This window comes from Dipodomys ordii, unplaced genomic scaffold (genome assembly GCF_000151885.1).
Source record: "Dipodomys ordii isolate 6190 unplaced genomic scaffold, Dord_2.0 Scaffold47, whole genome shotgun sequence".
Classification (NCBI taxonomy): domain Eukaryota; kingdom Metazoa; phylum Chordata; class Mammalia; order Rodentia; family Heteromyidae; genus Dipodomys; species Dipodomys ordii.
This window is the reverse complement of record NW_012267263.1, coordinates 2,482,338-2,494,882: the sequence shown is the minus strand read 5'-3', so window position 1 is coordinate 2,494,882 and position 12,545 is coordinate 2,482,338. Positions and strand designations below refer to the sequence as shown.

General features: G+C 44.9%; 1 protein-coding gene across 1 annotated transcript in view; it reads left to right on the top strand.

The window, feature by feature from the left end:
* The first annotated feature begins 3,473 nt into the window (after positions 1-3,473).
* The window catches only part of Mrps5 (mitochondrial ribosomal protein S5), a 27,415-nt gene continuing 18,343 nt past the window's right edge, over positions 3,474-12,545 (top strand). The window contains exons 1-3 of the mRNA XM_013019875.1: positions 3,474-3,716; positions 7,285-7,365; positions 10,370-10,507. Of these exons, the coding sequence (XP_012875329.1) occupies positions 3,659-3,716; positions 7,285-7,365; positions 10,370-10,507 (277 nt within the window). The 5' untranslated portion in view covers positions 3,474-3,658. The remainder of the gene's footprint in view (positions 3,717-7,284; positions 7,366-10,369; positions 10,508-12,545) is intronic.

Genomic DNA, 12,545 nt, shown 5'->3' with positions numbered 1-12,545 from the left:
GTAACCTAGTGGTTGCCTTTCGGCTCCCTTTGCCCTACCTGTGTCCCCAGATCTACGGAAGTGACCCTAAGAGCTGTATAGGATCTCCAGCTAGAAGAGTTTGGGAGCAGCTGTATATTCCATAAGCCTCTTATGGCTGATTTTACTTTCCCAACTCTTGCTTCTCAGGATTCTTCTCTTCCTCCGGAGAGGAAGAAAATGGTGCAACCAGTTTTTTTCCTGAAAGCCAGGGCCCTGATGAATTGAGCTTTTCTTAATTTATCTTTAAGTGCTTGAACTGCAGATAACTTTGCCTCCTCTTTCTCTAGAACCTCTGTACCAAAGGTAATTGAGCTGGGCACTGGTGGCTTATGCATGTGCCAAGGCCCAGAGTTCAAACCCCATGACAGACAAAAAAAAAGGTAATTGACCCACTAGGTGACTGCCTGAGATAGCCTTCCTTCCTTGGAACCTTTGGGCTTATTCTGGCCTGTTTCAGTAATGGACAGCGTGGCGACATTAGTTGTGACAGATCCCTAGTCAAGTCATGTGTAGTGTGGACAGTCATAACCATACCATTTGTTTTCTTACTCATGGATATGTGCAATTCCCTCTCTACTGCACATAAAATGCCTCTCCAAGAAACTCAAAAGCTTGCAAAGATGTAGAGTCTATACCTAGGTGATTATAACCCTAAGTTTCCCCCATCACTCTTCATCCTCATCTTTTATGCTTTCCTTGTCATCTTCCTTTGAAATACAACATGCAGATTTATCAAATATTGCTAAACCAATTTCCCATCATTTCTGTTACTTCAAGCTTTCTGTGTATTTGTGTCATCACTTGCTATTTTCTGTGGTAGTTACATTTAAACTTACTGGGTCAGGTTATTTTAAATTCAGATTCTTTGCCTTGCAACTTAGGTGAAGAAATTAAGACCAGGTGTGTCTTGACAATTTGTATTAGCTCATTATAAAACAATCATTTAAGCATTTGAAATCTAAATGAAGCTGAGCACTGGTGGCTCATGCCTGTAATCATAGCTACTCAAGAGACTGAGATTTGAGAAGTATGGTTTTTGAAGCTAGCCCACACAGGAAAGGCTATGAGACTCATATCTCCAATTAACCACCAAAAGCTGAAAGTGGAGCTGTAGCTCAAGTGAAAAGGTCAGCTTTAAGTGGAAAAAAGCTAAGAGAAAGCTCTCAGATCCTGTGTTCTAGTTCTAGACTTATGACCTCCAGAGAGTGAGACAATCCATCGAGGCACAGTCAAAGGTGGATGGACAAAAGAAGTTTATTTACACTTTTAACACCAGAAAAGGGTCTTGAGACTACCTTGTCCTGTGATAGATACCCAGAATCAAGAGCAGCCTCGACTACCAAACCTCCAAGCCTCCATTAGGCAGTCCTGACCCCCTGACCTTTATTAGTCGGTCTCCAAACCTCAGACCTCCAAACCTCCTAAGGGGAAGGCTTTTCCCTTTCTTCCCTTCCTCCTCCACTGCAGGCCTCTCCACTCTCCACAGGCCTGCCCTCATCTGCTCCAAGAGGCGCCTCTCCACAGGCCTCTCTAGAGAAGGCCCCAAATGGCCTCTCAAGGCTTGCCCTGTCCTCCACAGGCCTGCCCTGCTCTGGCAGACTTTCCCCTCCTGCCATCTCTCCTCCACTCCTACTCCTCTCCTTCCTCCACGCTTCTCCCCCCCCCCCCAACAGTTTTCCAACTGCCATTCATGCTCCTCCCCAAGCTGCCCACTGTCCAGTCATTTCCTGACAGCTCACCACGTGGGGCTTGACGTCTCACCCTCCTGTAGCACGCCCCACCCCTTTCAGCGGCACGCCCCGCCCCCTTTCGGCGGCAGGGCACGCAGGGCGCCGGGTGGGACGGTGTCCTCAACCTCTCAAAGCCCTGCCCTGTCTGGTGGCCCTGTCTGTGGAGCGGTGAGGCTCACCTCTTGATGCCCCGCCCCCTCCAGCGGGCCGGCCACGGGGCCATGCCTGATTATCCAGCCCCACGGGTTATATTACACTGGCACACATCCTAACCCCCCAAAAGCCAAATGCAGGTGGGCACTGGTGGCTCATGCCTGTAGTCCTAGCTACTCAGGAGGCTGAGATCTGAGGATCTCGGTTCAAAGCCAGCCCCTGCAAGAAAGTCCGTGAGACTCTTATCTCCGATAAACCACTGGGAAACCGGAAGTGGGGCAATGGCTCACGTGGTAGAGCGCTAGCCTTGAGCTGAAGAGCTGAGGGACAGTGCCCAGGCCCAGAGTTCAAGCCCCATGACCAACGTCTTATTATGTAGCCTATGTTGGCCTTGAACTCATGATTTTCTTGCCTCAGGCTTTATGCTGAAATTTGAAATTCAAATCTAGATTAGGGGGCTGGGAAGGTGGCTCAGTGGTAGAGCGCTTGCCTTGCATGCATGAGGCCCTGGGTTCGATTCCTCAGCACCACATAAGCAGAAAAAGCCGGAAGTGGCGCTGTGGCTCAAGTGGTAGAGCGCTAGCCTTGAGCTGAAGAGCCAAGGGACAGCACCCAGTCCCAGAGTTCAGGCCCCCACAGCCGGCAAAAAAAAAAAAAAAAAAAAAATCATAGCTTTTTTTGCTCAAGGATGATGCTCTGCCACTTGAGCCACAGTTCCACTGCTGGCTTTTTGGTGGTTAATTGGCAAAAAGAACCTCACAGAGTTTCCTACCAAGGCTGGCTTCTAATCACAATCCTCAAATGTCAGCCTCCTGAGTAGCTGAGATTACAGCCATGAACCCACCAGTACAGGACTGCAAGGTTTCATCATTTAAGGTAGGTTGGTATACATACAAATTTAGTGGTTTAAAAAAACCTTTGTAGCACCATAATAACTTCTGCTACTAACTACCCAGAGTTAGGCCAAATTTCACAGGTCAAGGACAAAGTAGCACACAAGTCTGTCCTCACTTTAGACAGAGTAGTGAACTTAAGGGTCCCAAAGTCACCTACATTTTTGAGAGCTGACTTTAAATTCAGAGGCTCTACCCCTGCTTCATTCAGTGAATGACTAGAGAACTCAGGAAAGTACTGCCTTTATGATCACAATTTTATTGTAGCTAAAAGATACATAGCCAAAAGCCCTCCGTACACTACCTGTATAATAACAATAAAAATTAAAGAAAAACAGATGGACGGTCAAAACAGCCTCAAGAAGGCCCGGAAATATCCCAAATGCAAAGCTTCTGTTGTCCTCAAGACTGAAGAGAACTGCCAAAGAGGATTTCGTGTCCTAGGTAGTGTGTGTGTGTGTGTGTGATAACACTGGGGCTTGAACTCAGAGATAGTCGTCCATCCGGAAGCTTTTTCCCTTAAGGATCGGGCTTTGACCTCCGTGCCCCCGCCGGCCCCGCCCCCGCCCCTCCGGCCCCGCCCCCGCCCCTCCGGCCCCGCCCCGCCCCTGGCCCCGCCCCTCAGGCCCCGTCCTGGGTCCTAGCGTGAGGACCCTTGTGAGCTGCCCGCGGCTTCGCCTGACTCAGCCTCCTCCATGACCCTCTTGGACAATCTCCCACCTATGGCCCGCACCACAGTGTAACCCTCACGTCTTGGGCGTCCAGACGCTGGCCAAGACCAGCCATTTGAGGAGGAGCGGTCGCGTCAGGCGGTGGGGAAGGCTTCCCTGGGGAAGGCGCCGGTGCTGCTACAGCTCAGCCATGGCTGCGGCCGTGCGCGCGGCGGGCTGTCTTCCTGCACGGTGCGGCGTTCGCGCGGGTGAGAGCGGGAAGCCGGACGCGCTGTGCGGGGGCTGTGCGGGGTCTGCCGGAGCCTGGGCGGAGGGAAGCGAGGTGCCTCGGTCTCTGGCTCTGACATGCCCGGGCCCGCTGTGTGATGTTGGGCGCGTCCGCTCCCTCTCTGGGTGCTGGGGCCCGGTGACCTGGACGCCGGTCAGGAAGGTTGGTGTGTCAGTTCCGGCAACCGCTTCTGCTTGCACGGCGAAGAGGAGCGGGAACCGGCAAGCGTCGCTTTCCTCGGGAGCGCGACCCTCAGGCTTGAAGGTGACGGCGGCCCTGGTGTGTTCTAGGCTAAGGGCCGCCGGGGAAAGCTGGGGAAGGCATACGGTTCGGACCCCTGTCCTCGACGCCCTTGTCCCTCACTGGTGGCGGTCAGAACGTGCTCTCCCCTACCCCGTGTTGGGCGTGTGCAGCCCCAGGGAGGGACCTCTTCGCGACTGACGTTGCCTTTTCCTAGTTGCAAAACGTAGAGACGCCCCGAAGCCTGAAAAGCTCGGATTTTTGTTTTTGTTCCTTTGTACCGGTACTGGGGCTTGAACTCTGGACCAGGGGGCTGCCCTTCTGCTTTTTCGCTCTAGGCTGCCTTTCCTGTCACCCGAGCCGCAGCTCCACACTTCTGTTTTTTTTTATTGTTGTTGTTGTTGGTTAATTGGAGATAAGAGTCTTCAGATCTCAGCCTCCTAAGTAGGTTGGGGTCACAGGTGTGAACCACCGATGTCCGGCTGAAAAGTTTGTTTTCATTACCCATTTTGCTGCAAAAATTTGGCCTGGACATTCTTTTATCTGTCCCCCCCCCCCGCGCCCCTGTCCATCTCCTTTTTTGTCGAGGTCTCTTTCAAATAGCTAGCTTTCCTTTAGGACTTTTAAACTAGTTGCCAGGACTCTCTTAAGCTGTTTATATTTTACCCCCCTTCACTATGCCTTCGTGGAGTCTATAGTCATTCAGGGGTGTGAAACTTGTTCATGGACTAGGAGGTCATAAGATTTTGCACCCACAATGCCTAGCTTCCTGTACCTAGCTTTTTTTTTTTTAAACAGACTTATTAAAATAAAAACATATAACATATAGTTCTACCTTTTTTGGGTGGGGGCAGTCCTGGGGCTTGCTCAAGGCCTGGGCACTGCCCCTGAGCTTCTTTTGTTCAAGGCTAGCACTCTACCACTTGAGCCACAACACTTCTGGCTTTGTCAGTTTATGTGGTACTGAGGAATAGAACCCAGGTCTTCCTGCATGCTAGGCAAGCACTCTACTGCTAAGCCACAATGCCAGTCTAGTTCTATCCATTTTAAAGTATACAATTCAATGTAGCATTGTGCTGAGAACTGTACAGCCATTATGACAATTAGAACATTTTCATCACTCCAAAGATAACCTGTAATTTGTAGCTATTATCCCCAGCTTCCCTTTGGACCCTGTCCCTAAGCAATCACTGATCCATTTCTGTCCTCTATCATCGTCATTGTTTGTCCTGGAGATTTCATATAAATAGAATCAAACTTTTCTGACTGGCTTTGTTCATTTAGTATAAAGTCAGGATTCATCTATGGATTCCTCAGTATCCTTTATAGCTGAATGATGTTGTTGTTTCCATGCACATTTTATTCATCCAATCATCAGTTGAAGGACTGTTGGATCATTTCCACTTTTTAGCCATTAGGCCTGAGGTTGCTATATGTACATATGCACACAACATGCTTTTGTGTATATGTCTACTTTTCTTTCCTTCTGTGTATGTAACTGGGATGGAGTTGCTAATGAAATGACAACTCCATAATCTAACTTTTTGAGGCTCTGCTGGGCTTTTCTGAAGTATCTACTACTTTGTACTCCCACCAGCAGAGTCTGGGGTTCTGGTTGCTCTTTGCCAACACTTGTTTATCATACGTGGTTTTGATTCTAGCCATCTTACTAGCTATGAAGTAGTTTCAGTCTGTAGTTTTGTTTTACATTTCCCTGATGGGTAATGAATATATTTTCATGTGTTTACTAGCCATTTGTGTATGTTCTTTGAATAAATGTCCAGATCTTTGTTCATTTTAAAACAAGGTTGTCTTTAGTTGTAAGAGCTAACATTTTCTAGATATGTAATCTTGTCAGATATATGATTTACAATCTTTTTTTTTTTTGTCAGTCATGGGGCTTGAACTCTGGGCCTGGGCTCTGTCCTTCAGCTCTTCAGCTCAAGACTGGCTCTCTACCATTTGAGCCCAGAGCCACTTCTGGCTTTTTCTGCTTATGTGGTGCTGAGGAATTAAACCCAGGGCCTCATGCATGCCAGGCAAGCACTCATCCACTGAGCCACCTTCCCAGCCCCTTACAACATTTTTATATCATTCTGTATGGTGTCTTAAGTTTCTTGATGGTATTTCATTTTCCCCCTCTTTTGAGAATGAAACCCAGGGCCTGGCAAATAGTAGGCAGGTATTCTGTACTGAGCCACAACTTGCTTTTGTTTTTTGTGATGCTAGAGATGGAACCCAGGGTTTTGTGCACACTGGACAAGTGCTTTTACTGCTTAATTACATCCCAGCTTTGAAATAAACAAATTTGAAATTTTGATGGTCTGATTTTTTTTTTGTCACTCTTGCTTTTGGTATGTCTTAAAAAACTGCCAAATCCAAGGACATAGTATGTCCTTTATATTAAGGGTTTTATAGTTTGGGTTCTCACTTTTAGGTTTTTGACCCATTTTGACCTAATTTTTATATATTTTGTGAGGTAGGACTCCATCTTCATTCTTCTGGATGTTGATATTCATTTGCTCTAGTACCATTTGTTCAAAACATTATTTTGTTCCCCATCTACTGGTCTTGGCATTCTTGCCAACAATGAGTTGCTCAGAGCCTATACTTGTACCTGCGTGAGGGGTTACACAGGATGGTACAATTAGAGCCTGGTGCAATAAGACCCTGGTGCTCTAGAGGGAACAGGGCTCACTGTGGAACAGGGAGGCTTCACTACAAGTGGGTGTGGCAAAAACACCTGGAGAATCTCATGGAGGCACAAAATTATCAGAGCAGAGTGAGTTCAACACCGACTATGACTGGCATGGCAGTGTGAGACTGAGGTGCAGGCTTGGGACCATGCGGTAGCCCTTCAGGCTGAATTGAGGACTTTTGACTCTTACATGCATTATGGAGCCAAAGATAAATCAGGGAAGTGAAATAATCAAACCTACTATTTTAGATAAGGGTTAAATTAGGCAAAGAGAAATAAGAAACTTGTTAAGAGATTACCCTGTGACTGAGTGATCAAGAAGCCTTAACAAAGAAGGGCCAACAAGACTAGAGCAGAGGTACAGCTGGACAGGGTTCCATTTTTAAGGAGACTCTGTGAGGCTTGATAACTAGGTGGATGTGAGGGTGAAGGGAGGGGGAGCTATGATATCAGCTACTTGGCAGCTGGTCATAGAGCCCAGAAATCACTGGCCTTAGTTGTTTTATTTTATAGATATTAATTTCCTATGACTATTACCTATTTCCTTTTCTCTAGAAATAATATCTTTAGTTTTAAATTCTTAAATTTTGACTTGTTTCTTTTTTTACAGGTCACATCTGGTCTAGGCAGCTCTCCCTAAGCACCTTTCCAGCAGCTTCCATTTTGGCATTGAAGACTACTCTCAGCAATGGTGAGATTCTTCTACCAAGTACCTCTTTTCATAAAATTTAGTGTTAAAGTAGTTTCTGTAATTTTGGAACGTATAAATTAATGAAATACATTTTTACAATGAAAATGTGTGGAATCTTGAGTACTTTGCAGACTTTTTGTGTTTCCAGTCATAGTTGTCTTGAATACTTAATATGAAGTAGCCTTAAAAGACTTGCTATTTAGGCTAATCCACACACCAGGTATTGTTTTGGGGGTGGGGATAGGGATGAGTGGTTGAGACAGGGTCTTGCTATGCAGCCCAGAGTCACCTCCTCTGCCTTAGTTTCTTAAATAGTAGTCTTACAGGACACCTCACACTAGGTTTTATGTGGATAGTATCATTCTATTAAAATATAAAGTACATCTGAGAGGCTGAGTGACTTGTTTAGTATCACAGAGTTAACAATGGCAGGACTATGAGTTTTCTGGATACTTGATACTTCCTTGCATGCAACACAGGCCTTCCAATGATAACGGTGCAAGGCCCTCTCTTCAGTTACTCTGCAGGAAGGGCAGAAGCTAACCCTTGCTGGACCCATGCTGTGTCAGCCAACCATTTAATTTTGCCTCTTCATGTGGTACTACATAGAATGGAATTGTAATCTCCTTGTGTCCGTAATGTTGCTGAACTCTGGCGTGCTGGTTCCTGTTTTGGTTATTCCCTTTGCTGTTGTTAGCCCTGCCTGTGAGATGCCTTGCTGTATAGGCCTTACAGAGGAGTGTGGCAGAGCTGGGCTCTTCCCTTTATCTCTTAATTTGCTGGTTGGTCTATTGATTCACTCCTAAGGGATTTATTGTGCCCTTTACTATGACACTGACAGTGTCTCCATCCTGATCTAGTGTGGGGCCTGGAGAAAGCTCTGCATGGAAGCACATTGGCTGTTGCAATGACACAAGAGTCTGCTCCACCTCTTCCTACATCTAAGCCAAGTGTAAACGTCACTCACCAGAGCCAGCCTTCACTTCCTCATCTATACAATTCTTTTCTTTTCTCTCTCTCTCTTTCTTTCTTTCTTTTTTTTTTTTTTTGCTGGTCCTGGGGCTTAAACTCAGGGCCTGGGCTCTGAGCCTCTCTGTGCTCAAGGCTAGCTTTCTACCACTTGAGCCACAATGCCACTTCCAGCTTTTTCTGTTTAGGTAGTACTGAGGAATTGAACCCAGGGCTTCATGCATGCTGGGCAAGCACTCTACCACTAAGCCACATTCCCAGCCCTAAAGTTATTTTCTAAAATATTAAACTTCCAAGGATACTAAAAGGCTTACAGTTTAAAGTTAGTTCCCCAATTTATTTATTTTTTCTTTTTTTTGGGTCCGGTTGTGGGGCCTGAACTCTGGGTCTGGGTGCTGTCCTTCAGCTCTTCAGCTCAAGGCTAGCGCGCTACCACTTGAGCCACAGCGCCACTTCCGGCTTTTTTCTTTTTGCTTATGTGGTGCTGAGGAATCGAACCTAGGGCCTCATGCATGCAAAGCAAGTGTTGTACCACTGAGCCACCTTCCTAGCCCTCCCCCCCCAATTTCTTTATTTGTATGCCGTTAACTGGGGTTTGAATTCAGGACCTTGAGCTCTCACTTTACTTGCTTGTTCACAACTGGTACTCTACCATTTGAATTATCCTTCCAGTCAGGATTTTTAAAAATTGGGAATGGAGTCTTTCCCCCCCCCCCCAGGCTGGCTTTGAACCTTAATCCCTCAGATCTTAGCCTTCTAAAGCTAGGATTATAGGTGTGAGCCACTGGTGCCCTCCTTAATTCCCTTTCTTATTTCTTTCCCTTGTCCAGTGACACTTTGAATTCTTTTGCCTTTCATCTGGTTGTATTTCTCAATAAGTTGTGGCTATTGTTCTTTTATATGTTGTTTTGCTCATTGAGGATTTTGTTCATGTTCAAAAACATAAGGATACAAGGAGATTTCAGTTACATTCTGTATAGCCACTATCACATGCTTTTCCCTATTTTCTCCCAACATAGTTATAAGCATAGTTTGATTGAGTCTTTGAATCTTTGGGCATTGTATAATACATACATACATACACACACACACACACACACACACACACACACACACACACACACATAAAATGGAGCTTGAACTCAGCATGAGTACTGTCTCTTAGCTTTTGTGTTCAAGGTTGGCACTCTGCCACTTGAACAATACTTCCATTTACAGTCTTTTGGTGGTTAATTGGATATAAACTGCTCATGAACTTTCCTGCTCAGGCTGGCTTTGAACTGCTATCCTCATGTCTTAGCCTCCTGAGTAGCTAGGATCACAGATTTGAGCCACCAGCACCCAGCAGTTTCCTTGTGCTTTGAAAAAAGGGTACTGAACATGTTACTTCACCTCTCTTTTCCATGCAACTTATTTGCATATCCTTCTACATCAACATATTGCCTTGCTACATGCAACTGGGGGCAATGTTTGGCAGGGAAGACTGTTGAACTTGGGTAATACAAGGCAGAAAACATGTATGGATAGATGTGTTCTTCTTCCTCCTCCACTACCCCCCCTTCTTTTGTGTCAGTCCAGGAGCTTGAACTTGGGGTGTGGGTGCTGTCCCTGAGCTTTTTTGCCAAGACTAGCATTCTACCACTTGAGCTACAACTCCACTTCCAGCTTTTTGGTGGTTAATTGGATATGTGTCTCATGAACTTTCCTGCCTAGGTAGCTTCAAGCCAAGGTCCTTAGTTCTCAGCCTCCCGAGTAGCTAGAATCATAGGTGTGAGCCACCAGTGCTCGTCCCTCTGCTTCTTTCTTTAAAGAACTACATCTGTTGTGTGGATGAACTGTACTTTTTCTAATTAGATGGGCATTGAAGTAGTTACTAGTTAAGCTTTTTTTTTTTTTAAAAGAAGACTTTCTAAAGTATTCTTAAAAAGTCAGGATTTTAGTGACTCATGTTTATTAACAATGATTTTGTGGTGCTGACAGTGCTTCTCTATGGTCATGGAGGAGCTAACGCAGTTTTATTCTATCTGCTTTATAGGCCCTTGGTCATCATGGGGAACCAGAGACAACCATCAGATCAGCAGCTTGAGCTATGCGTTGCAGACACAATGCTGTATTTCTTCTCGCAGTAACTCCATCGGCTACCAGTATAGACCCTACAGTTTCTTCACTAAGTGTATGTAGCAAAGTTACCAATTTCTTACCTCATGTAACTGGAAAATGAAGGGTGTATTTGTGTCACAGTTTTTTTTTTCTTAAATGAATTAGCATTTTAGTGACTAGAATATGATATATTGTAAAAGAACTTAATTCAAATGGCAGTCATTAAAAATGTTCGTTAATAATATTTGAAATATGGAGAAAAGTTTGCAATGTAACAAGCAAACAAAAAAAGCATATAGTATCTCAATTAAAAAAACACTACACTCAGATGATCTAATAGTGATAGGATAATAATTCCTTTTTTTGGTCAGTCATGGGGCTTGAATTCTGAACCTGGGTGCTGTCTGTCCCTCAGCTCTTTAGCCCAATGCTAGCGCTCTGCCACTTGAACCACAGTGCCACTTCCAGTTTTCTGGTGGTTAATTGGAGATAAGAGTCTCACAGACTTTCCTGCCTGGGCTGGCTTTGAACTACAATCCTCAGATCTCAGCCTCCTGAGTAGCTAAGGATTACAGGCATGAGCCACTGGTGCCCACCAATGATTACTTTTTATGTTGTCTATTTTTCATATTAAAAAAAGAATCTGAAAACAGATTAAATAATTTCAGTAGTATAATGGCATCCAGAAGTGTATAAATTGCAATCTTTTAAAACGTGGTTAGGAATTCTATTTTTTTCTTTCAATATGTATAAATAAAGCTAAATTCTTTTGTTGTTGTTTGTTGTGGAGCTTGAATGCAGGGACTGGGTGCTGTCCCTGAGCTCTTTTGCATAAGGCTATTGTTTTTGTACCTTGAGTCCGAGCTCTACTTCTGGTTTTTGGTGGTTAATGGGAGATGAGAATCTCATAGATTTTTTTGCTTCCCAGGCTGGCTTTGAACAGTGATCCTCAGATCTCAGCCTCCTAAGTAGCTAGGATTATAGGCGTGAGCCACCAGAGCCTGGCTAGAGCTAAATTCTTAATTCTGTCTTCTGCTTTTTTGGCTTAGTGTGAGATTCCTTTTAAAACTGAATCCTACTTTTAGTCTTACTAGATCATTTATTGATTCTTATTCTGTGTGAAGGAAAACTAGTTGACTGGCCTCCTAGTGTGTGTGCCTCATTTTAAGGGGACTTCAGTAGTGAAGGGCAACAGTCAAGTCCTAGAGTTCAGTTTGAAGTTGTGCTTTATTCTGAACTTGTAGGTCTTCCATGTGAATTAGTGACATATATCAGCCTCAAGTTTTAGGTTCAACTTTCCTTCTCAGCCTTATTTCTCATCAGGAATGTGCAAAGCATTCTATGATGTGGAGCTCACATTTTCAGCTTCACTCATGAAGATTTGTGGTAATGTATGTGAATATCTTGAAAAGGAATATTAGATACATATAAATTGTACACATTTATGTACATTTAAAAATATTACAAATCCAAGTCATTTTTCCTTCTCCGTTTTCTCTTCTCTTTGAAGAATCAAGGATGAGGCCTTTTAGGAAGCAAGCAGATAGAACTTTTAAACCAGAAAGTTCATAAAAGGTGAATACAAATATTCATTTGTCTTCTAGAATGTTTAGTATTTCAGGTATGTAATATGTAATAGGTTTTTGACTAGGACCACATTGTGTGGCTCTGACTGTTTATTAAATAAGTTGGCAGTGTACCCATAATCTCCTGACCTCACATGTGCAGGGGTGGGTCGGCTTCCTCCTGCACCTCAGGCCACCGAGGTCTACATCAACCCTGTAGAGTTCAACCCCGACTTACCTAAGGTGGAGTGGGGGCTTCTGGAGGTGGCCAATATGTTACAGCTGGATGAGGGAGGTCCCCACTGAGCTGGTTGAGGGTATGAATGCGATGAGGTGTTTCTAAGGAAGATGCACTGTGTGTTGCTGGAAGTGGACATTCTGGAGGGCACCCTGCAATGCCCAGAGTCTGGCACAGGATCTCAACATGCTGCTGAATGATGAAGATACTGAGAAATAAACATGCCAGCCACACAATATGACATTCTGTGGCCATGTGTACCTTTCCTTTCCTTTCCCTTCTTTCCTTCCTTCCTTCCTTCCTTCCTT